General features: G+C 49.2%; 2 protein-coding genes across 4 annotated transcripts in view; both read left to right on the top strand.

Moving 5' to 3' along the window:
• BRAT1 (BRCA1 associated ATM activator 1) overlaps positions 1-2,947 on the top strand; it is a 16,942-nt gene extending 13,995 nt beyond the window's left edge. For all 3 annotated transcript variants that reach the window (XM_027768024.1, XM_027768025.1, XM_014583945.2), the window contains exons 10-15: positions 1-111; positions 402-475; positions 1,046-1,148; positions 1,304-1,402; positions 1,513-1,688; positions 2,043-2,947. In XM_027768024.1, the coding sequence (XP_027623825.1) occupies positions 1-111; positions 402-475; positions 1,046-1,148; positions 1,304-1,402; positions 1,513-1,688; positions 2,043-2,720 (1,241 nt within the window). In that variant the 3' untranslated portion in view covers positions 2,721-2,947. The remainder of the gene's footprint in view (positions 112-401; positions 476-1,045; positions 1,149-1,303; positions 1,403-1,512; positions 1,689-2,042) is intronic.
• A 5,318-nt stretch (positions 2,948-8,265) lies between these two features.
• AMZ1 (archaelysin family metallopeptidase 1) overlaps positions 8,266-9,180 on the top strand; it is a 35,498-nt gene continuing 34,583 nt past the window's right edge. The window contains exon 1 of the mRNA XM_006167839.2: positions 8,266-8,673. The gene's annotated coding sequence lies outside the window, so the exon portion shown is untranslated. The remainder of the gene's footprint in view (positions 8,674-9,180) is intronic.

The raw sequence follows: 9,180 nt of genomic DNA, 5'->3' as shown, positions 1-9,180 counted from the left end.
CAGCAGCTCCTGCCTCCAGCGTTGCAGGCCGCCTCTGTGGGACCCTAGCAGGTTGTGTCCGGGTCCAGCGTGTGGCCCTGGACTTCCTGGGGACGCTGTCTGAAGGGTCAAGTGAGTGAGAACGTTTCCTTCTGTGTGACTTTGTTACTGGGCGAGCCCTATGCCTCCACTTTCCTTTCTGCTCAGAGGCACCCAGGAACTGCTGTTCTGCATTTCTACTCTAAGAGTTGGGACTAGGGTGGTTGTGGGAGGGCAAGGTCTGCAGTCAGATGAGGCCTTGTGAGTCAGAATTGCCCTTTTCTGCTTTTCTGAGGCCTAGATTCACCCATTCCTGGCTACATCGGGAGGGCTTCTAGGGGGAAGGTCCTGGCAGAACCTTCATCTATTCACGTCTGTCTCAGGCCCTCCAGAGTTGGTGGCACAGGTGTTTGCTGTCCTCTTGGAGTACCTCGAGAGCCCTGACTCCAGCCCTATGGTATGGGTTTGAGGAGGGGAGGGAGGCAGAGAGGGTGGACCCCCCCTCCTTCCACGCAGGCTTCTTGGGACCTGGCCTCCTAACAAGGCCACAGAATTACTGTTTGAAGTGAACTTCAAGGGGCAGGTGGCTGCACAGGTTAGGGCTCACAGCCTGGAATCAGTGAAGGTGGGGCATGAAGGGGTGTGGCACTGTGGGGAAGAAGGACAAGAGAAGAGAATTGGGACCGGGATGGCCCCTTGCTTGGGGTCAGCATGTTGCTTGGAAACATGCCCATCCCATAGCCCCATGTGCTGTTGAGCAGGTGGCAGAGAGATTTGGAGGAAGGGCCTGGAGGAGTCTTGGGTAATTTGTCATGTCTTGATGGAGAAATCCCATCAGCCCAGGCGTGGGGCTCCCGGGGAGGGCGGCACCCTAGTCTGAGAAGCTAGCTAGTTCTGCTGCCCCTGGATGCTGCTTCCTTATCCAGAAGAAGCCCAGTGCCCCTGTCTCCCACCCTGGGCAGGGGCAGCACAAGCGAGGGCCGTAGGGCTTGCCCTCGTAGCCCACAGCCCTGCCCTGCCTCTCCAGGTCCTCAGGAAGGCCTTCCAGACGACACTCAGGTGGCTCCCAAGCTCTCCCAAGACCCCTGGCTGCTCTGAACTCCGCCCGCACACCCTGCTATTCCTCCGAGGTAACCCTGGCCGCTCACGGGGGGCAGATAGAGCCAGAGTGCCAGGGACAGAGGCAACTAGGGGCTGGACTGGAAAGCTCAGGTGGCCTGTGTGGCCCTGAAGGCAGGGCGAGCATGACCTAGAGGCCATTCTGACTGCCCCTTCCTGGCCCCAGAGCTGTTCCCTGTGCTGCAGAAACGCCTATGCAGCCCCTGCTGGGAGGTGAGGGACTCGACTCTGGAGTTCCTGACGCAGCTGATTAGACACTGGGGAGGTGAGTGCCCGACGAGGAGGAGGACCTCACCTGGTCTGTGTACTGGGAGGGCTGGAGGCTGCAAGCCTCAGCCCTGGGTCACAGCTTCCTGTGGTCACTTCAATCCTCAGAGCAGGCTGACTTCAGACACACACTCCTGGATTCAGAGATGCCGGAGCTCGCCCAGCAGCTCCTCCGAGATCCTGAGAGTTACGTCCGAGCAAGTGCAGTGACCGCCATGGGGCAACTCTGTAGCCGGGGTCTGCATGCCATCCCCACCAGCCCTGACAACCCAGAGGCCCAGCAGGTAGGAGACAGTGGGCTCTTTGGCCAGCTGGCCTGTGTGCAGCTGCATGGTGGGTGGTCTTGGGAGGACCTGGCAGGAGTGATGCCAGGGAGCCAGTTCCTCTGTGGGAAGAGTCCCCTGTATCCTCCTGCCTTCATCTTTCCAGCTCCCCTTCCACGTAGACATGGTTCCCCACTTGGCAAATGAGCAAGGGGAGGACCAAAAGGCCACGAGCTCCAGGGCACATTGGGCAAAGGAGCCAGAACAGCATTTAGCCCAGACTGACTGGGGGACCTGGTGTTCTGCTGTGCCCTGCTCCTGTCTTGTGAGCCCGCCCTTCTGCCCTGCCAACCTTCTCTTTACTCTGTTCCCCAGGGCCTGCTTGGGGAGTTCCTACACATCCTCTCCACGGACTCAGAGGGCTTCCCTCGGAGGGCTGTCATGCAGGTCTTCACAGAGTGGCTGAAGGATGGCCTGGCCGACGTGGTGTTCATGGCCACAGTGCTCCAGGTGGTGAGCCGGGACCTGGACTGGGAGGTCCGGGCACAGGGCCTGGAGCTGGCACTGGTGTTTCTGACCCAGATGCTGGGACAGCCCAGCCTCCACTGTCCCTATGCTGTGGCTCCACGTGAGGCAGCCCCGCTCAGCCAGCTCCCCAAGGTGCTGCAAACCCTCTCCCGGGTACGGCTCTTGGATTTTGCCTTTCGTGCCTTGTTTGATTGTGACCGACCTGTGGCCCAAAAGTCCTGTGACCTCCTCCTCTTCCTGAGGGATAAGACTGCACCCTACAGTTGCCTGCAGGAGGCTGGGGACAGCCCTGACTTAGCCTCTGTGGAGTCTGTGCTGAGGAGGTGGCGAGTGGGTGAGCAGGGCCAGCCCCTGGAGGACCTGGAGCCAGAGTCTGTGCTGGCCATCCTGAGGTCCATGGACCTGGAGGACCTTCAGGACACGCTGGCTGAGAGCAGCGACCACGTGGAGAAGAGCCCTCAGTCTCTCCTGCAGGACATGCTGGCCACAGTGAGCATCCTGGAAAACGAGGCTGACTGCTACTGAGACAGCCCAGCCCAGAGGTGGAACTCAGGTCCCATTGCTGAAGCCTGAGACAGAGAAGTTGTGCCAGGTCCTTTCTCAGGCCCTTCCTGTCCCCAGGGCTCCTGCCCAGCCCAATTGTACAAGGGACCATCCAGGGGTGCCAGGACTGGGCAAGAGCGAAATTAAAAATTCCAAGTTTTGATGTACTATTAAAGAAGTGGCTTATTTTCTACTTAAAATAAACGTCATTTTAGTTTTTTAAAGTTAACTTTTGTGAATGGGGTAAGACAGTTCCATTGTTATTCTTTTGCATGTGGATATCTAGTTTTCCCACCACCATTTATTGAAGGGATCCCTCATTGAGTATTCTTGGTGTCCTTGATTAGTTGGACTGCATATGATGGGTCTGCAGAAAGTTCATGGAAAGTGTATTTTAGAAAAAAAAAAAACCTGTATGGATTTCAAATTTTATTTTGCACTAAAATAATCTTCACTAACCTTTTACAACATATCCAAATATATTTCTGGCTCTAAGAAGGATAAGAAGTAACTTTAAAAAGAGCCCCTGTGGTGTGGTGGTTAAGGTGCTGGACTCCCACATGGCCAACTGCAGTTTGAGTCCCAGACCTTATGGCTTGCTTTCTCACTTTCCCTTTCTCCCTCTGTCTCTCTCTGCTCTAATTAAAAGATAATTAAATTAAAAAAGAATAATATAATAATAATAAATAAATGTTTAAAATAGAAATGAAAAGAGCCCCTATCAGGGACCAGCAATTAGCGTAATGACTATGTTGCTGGACTTCCATGTAGTCCACTGTGGTTCGCATCCCGGACCCGGTGGCTTAAAACTCACGCTGGGCACGTGTGCGTGTGTACCCAAGATCCCGAGAGGAGAATGGAGGGGAAGAGATTGTGGCATGGCCATCCCCCCTGGGGGGTGATTTCTCGCTTTCTTTCTCTGTGTCTCTCTCTGTCTGTCTGGCGAGCACATGCGCCCTATAGTGAAAACCTCTCAAAAAAAAAAAAAAAAAAAAAAAGAGCCCCTATCAGAGCAACATGAATTCTGCTAAAATTGAAAAATCAAACTTATGGTGAAACTTGGGTAGAAAAATGGTAAACTCATTGATGCTTTTCAAAAAGTTTATGGGGATAAGGACCCAAAGAAGTAAGCAATTACAAATGAAAGGATTTATTTTAAGAAGAGATGAGACAGGGCCAGCAGGTGGCATGGTTAAGATGCTGGATCCCACCTGGCCAACTCCACAGCCTGGAACATGACCTGGTGCCTTGAAAAACACCCCATGCATGTGTGCATGCCCAAAATCCTAAGAAGAGAATGGAGGAGAAGGGTTTGCCATTTGGTCATCCTCCCCAGGGGATGATTTCTCTCTTCTCTCTCTCTCTGTCAATAGTGAGCACATGTGCCCTATAACAAAATTCTAAAAAACAAAAACAGGGATAAGACAATGTTGAAGATGACGCTAGTAGCAACAGACTATCCACATCAGTTCCTGAGGGAAAAAAATTAGTCTTGTTAGTGCCCTAATGGGAGAGGACTGATGGTTTAACAGCAGAAATAGTGAACACCGTAGACATCACGGTTGGTTCAGCTTACACAATTCTGACTGGAAAATTAGAGTTGAGCGAACTACTCGGGTGCTGAAACTCACACGAGATTGGCTGTAGATGAGAACTCTCTGTGGAAATGCTAAGTGGGATCAGTTCTGAAGCATTTCTTTTTGAAGAGCTATAGCAGGATACGTACGACCCCTGGGTTTCCCAGCACGATCCTGAAGACCAAGCACAGTCTAAGCAATGGCTGCCAAGAGGTGGATGGTCCAGTCAGAGCCAAAACAGGTCAAGAGCAAAGGTGATGACAGCTGTTTTTTGGGATGCTCAAGGCATTTTGCTTGTTGCTTTTCTGAAGGGCCAAAGAACGATAGCACCTACTTGTTCTGAGGGTGTTTTCAGAAAGTTAGTCAAAGCTTTAGCAGAAAAACTAGTAAAGCTTTTCCGGAGTCCTTCTCTACGATGACAGTACTCCTGCTCATTCTATTTCTTTTTTCTTTCCTTTTTTTTTTTTTTTTTTTAAAGAGATTTTTGCTGTAGTGCACTTGTGCTCACCAGAGAGATGGACAGAAAGTGAGAAATAATCTCCAGGGGGGATGGCCCTGCTGCAATCCTTTCTCCGTTCTCTTCTCAGAATTTTAGGCATGAACACGCGCTCAACGTGAGATTTAAGCCCCTGGGTCTGGGACTTGAACCACAGTTGACTATGTGGGAGTCTAACGAAACCATTACGCCATCTGCTGGTCCTATCATTCTTTTTCTGAAAAATGCCATCAGAAATTTGACAGGGATTGCATTGAATTTGTAGGCCACTTTATGTAGTATGGACATTTTGACACTAATAATTCTTTCTGTTCCCGAACACAACAAATCTTTCCACTTATTTGTATCCTCTTCATTTTTAAAAATAATTATTTAACTTTAAAAAATTATTGTTACTATATTTTGATTTGCTATAGGGCTCGTGTGCTCATGAGGGAGAAAGAAAAAAAGGTAGAAAGTAAAAAAGCAAGCTGCCAAGTCCAGAATTCGAACCACTGTCGGCCATGGGCCATGTGGGAGTTCAGTGTCCCAACCACCATGCCACCTGCTTGCCCTCTTCTTTATTGCTTTTTTTTTTTTTTTTTTAATCAATGTCTTAGAAGGGATTGCTTCTCATTCATTCTCACCCATTCTCTTCCTGGGATTCTGGGCACGCACAAACATGTACTTGGAGTGATTTTCAAGCCACCAAGTCTGGGACCGAACCACAGTTGGCCACGTAAGAGTCCAGAACCTTAACCACTACACCACCTGTGGGCCCTGATCATGGGATTTTATCCTTCATTCTGTTAAGATGCTGTGTGGAGAGTGGTCATTGTGAGCAAGGTCACCATATTTGCTCAGAATGGCTGCTCTCCATAGTGGTGTATGACACTTGATTTGTATGTGCTGAACAATTTTCCATCTGAAGGATAACTCCTACTTAATCACAGTGTATTATCCTTTTAATATGTTCTTGATTCAAGTTGCTAGTATCTTGTTGAGGATTTTTATAGATGTCTTCGTTCAGGATATTGACTTGTAGTTTTCCTTATTTTTGTAGCAAGATTATATGGCTTTGTTATGAGGGTATTGTTGGCCTCATAACATTAGTTTGGAACCATAAGACTCTTAAAACAGGGACAAAAGTCCTTGCCATTAGTCTTGACAGTGATTTTTTTTGGATAATACACTAAAGCATAGGCAGCAAAAAAAAGTAAAATAAAATAAATAGTGGGACTATATTGGACTAAAAAGCTGAGCCAGCTCCCTGACACAATGGTAATGTGCTGCTCAGAAAAGCTGGATTCCACATGGTGATCCTGGGTCAAGTCTTTGACCCAGTCAGCTTGAAACAAACCAGGCATACACATCACTGCCCAAGATCTGACAGGCTAGAGACTGGAAGAAGGTGATTACCGTGACCAGACCCGGTGGAGAGTACTTCTCTCACTCTCTTTCTCGCTCTCACTCTGTCATGCACAGCTAAAAAAACAAACAAACAAACAAACAAACAAAAACCCAGAATGAAAAACGTATAGATTGGGAGAACGTATTTGCAAATCATATATGTGAGAAGTCAGTAATATTCAAAATATTTAAGGAATTTACACAACTCAATAGCAAAAAAGAAAGTTAATCACGTAGTCTTGCCATTCCACTCAACCTGTGCTTTTCGATTCCCAGCAGTGACTTGGGGACACCAGAGAAATGACTGGAGCAGTCCCAGGGTACCTATGTTCTTAAGAGTGCAGAAAAATATGAAAGTGTGAAATATGAGAAGCACAGATCCTGAGGGGACTTCAGAAAGTTCATGGAGAGACCAGCAGATGGCGTAAAGGTTACATCGCTGGTCTCCCATGTAGCTGACCACATTTCAAGTCCTGTACCCAGTGACTTAAAACTCACGCCAGGCACGTGTGTGTGCGTACCCAAGATCCCAAAAGGAGAATGGAGGAGAAAGGATCGCGGTGTAGTCATCCTCCCTGGGGGGTGATTTCTCACTTTTGGTCTCTCTCTCCAGTGAGCACACGTGTCCTACAGCAAAAATCTCTCTTAAAAAAGGAGTTCTTAGAAAGATGAAATTAAAGGGCAAGTTTTATGAGAGGTATTCAAAAATTCCTGGAAAACATATAGTATCAAAAAAAAAAAAAAAACCCACCAGAAAAATAAAAACAAAAAACCCCACTATGCATGTGCTTAAAGGGCAAGTTTTATGAGAGGTATTCAAAAATTCCTGGAAAACATATAGTATCAAAAAAAAAAAAAAAAAACCACCAGAAAAATAAAAACAAAAAAACCCACTATGCATGGGGCCAGCTCAATGGTGCAGCAGTAATGAGCTACTCAAAGAGAAGCTGAATCCCACATGGCTGCCATGGTTTGACTCCCTGGCTTTGTCAGCCTGAAACACTCCAAGCATGTGTGTGAATGCCCAAGATCTGATGGACTGGAGGGAGGGGATCATGATGTGACCCTAGCCTGTGGAGGGTGCTTTTCTCTCTCTCTCTTTCTAGTGTGTGCATACACAGACTATCATAACAAAGGAAAAAAACTATGACTAGATTTCAGGGTTTTTAAATTTTTATTTATTTATTTTTTTACCAAGATAAACTTATACCTTAATTCTATTTTTACTCTGGTGTTTTGGTGAAAAAAAAAAAAAAACCTTGTCAAAATCTGTCTTTATTTTTTTCATAATATACATTTTTTCGTTAACTTTTTGGAGATCCCTTGTACTAAATAAAGTACCAAATTGAATCTAAGCAGCAGGTGTGATTCAGGGAGGAAGGAAAGCCGGTACCCTAAACTTATCATCAGACTCAGGTTTCAGATAGGAATCAGGTACAGGCCCCACAGCCTCTTGATAGGAGTTGGAGCAAAGTCACATGGCAAAGGGTATGATGATTCAGGGAGGGATGGAGAACCGGGGTCATTTTGTCAATTGACCTACTGCAGAAGCAAAGCTCAGCATCTTCACCCCATGACTGACAAAGAGTGGTTGGGCCTTGGTGCTCAGGGACTCACCAAGTGACCTGCCTCGCATGGGCCTTCATGGGGTTGTGGGGACAATAGTTCAGCCTCAGGATTTGGCCATGAGCCCTTTGTGAGCCCATGTCTTAGGCAGTATTGCAGCCCTATTCAGCATCACAGAGTGGCTCTCTCAGAGGTTTGTTGAATGACTGAGTGACCTAAGTCAGTTCCTGTACCAAGCAGCCCAGAAAGGCAGCCTTTTTCTCAGGGTGCAGGCCTAGTTTTTGTGGGGGTATCTGCACTTATGGGGTGCTGCACCACTCTTGTCTGCTGGGAGCCCGAAGATGCAGAGACCTCCCATCTTGCCCCCTCCGTGGGGACCCTCTTCCCTGCACTCTTCGGTTCCTGTCAGAGCCAAGATGTGTCGCCATGGAAACTGCTTGGCAAATGCTGGCAGGCAGAGGCGGCCAACAGCAGCTCGCGTTATCGAGCTCCGGGCGCCCGTTGGAGAGACATCGCGGGGACAGCGTGAGTGAGCACTCCTGGCTGTGTGTATGCACATGTGTGGGGAGAGAGGCTGGGGTGGTGTGTGCAGGTGGGCACGCAGGCACTGGTCCCTCTGTGCGTGTGTCCACATGTGTGTGCATGCACGTGTGCATGTATGAGTGGGGTGGGAGAGCTGTGTTTGCACGCGTGTGCTCAGAGTGATGGCTGCATGGGCAGGGTGCTGGGCGTCTGCAGAGATGAGAACAAGCGAGTGATGCTGCGAGGTGCCGCAGTGCAGCCATCTTGGTTGAGTGCTCACTATGGGCTGGGCCTTGCACTAAGTGCTGACAGGACCTTGACAGAAGTGGCCACTGCTACCCAGCCCTCCAGTGTGTGGTTCCAGCTAAAGACAGCAACTGATTAGGTAAGTATTGACTAAAGTGCACGACAGGAGGGCTTCTGGGAGGAGGCAGCTGTTGCTCCTGAAGCCTAAATGTGGAGTGGAGTCGTCCAGGCAAAGGTAGACTGATGGGTACTTCAGGTAAGTCACCCTCTGAGCAAAGGCCCAGAGACTGGAGAGGGAGAGAGGTTGGAGCTGTCAAGGATGGCAGTGGGGGGACAGGGGCCAGAACTCATGTGGGCCTGACCAGGATTGGGGCTTCATCTGAACCTGGGAAACCCAGTTGGGGGTGCAGGGTGCCAAGAGAAAAAGGGCACATTTTAAGCAGAGGAAATCCAGAGATGGGAGCCCCAGAGGTGGCTGGGACAGAGGGGAGGGGACACTGCTGACAATTGGCAGAAGTGAGATGTGGTGGGTGAGGTAGCCAGGGCCTTGTAGGCACTATCAGAAGTTTGGGCTTTATTCTCAGAGCAAGGGGGGCCTTTGAAAGGCTTAGCCTGGGGGCACATGGCTTGGGAGCGGGGGCGGGGG

The sequence above is a fragment of the Tupaia chinensis genome, unplaced genomic scaffold, assembly GCF_000334495.1.
Source record: "Tupaia chinensis unplaced genomic scaffold, TupChi_1.0 Scaffold145208_1, whole genome shotgun sequence".
NCBI classification, from domain to species: domain Eukaryota; kingdom Metazoa; phylum Chordata; class Mammalia; order Scandentia; family Tupaiidae; genus Tupaia; species Tupaia belangeri.
This window is presented reverse-complemented; position numbering and strand designations above follow the sequence as displayed.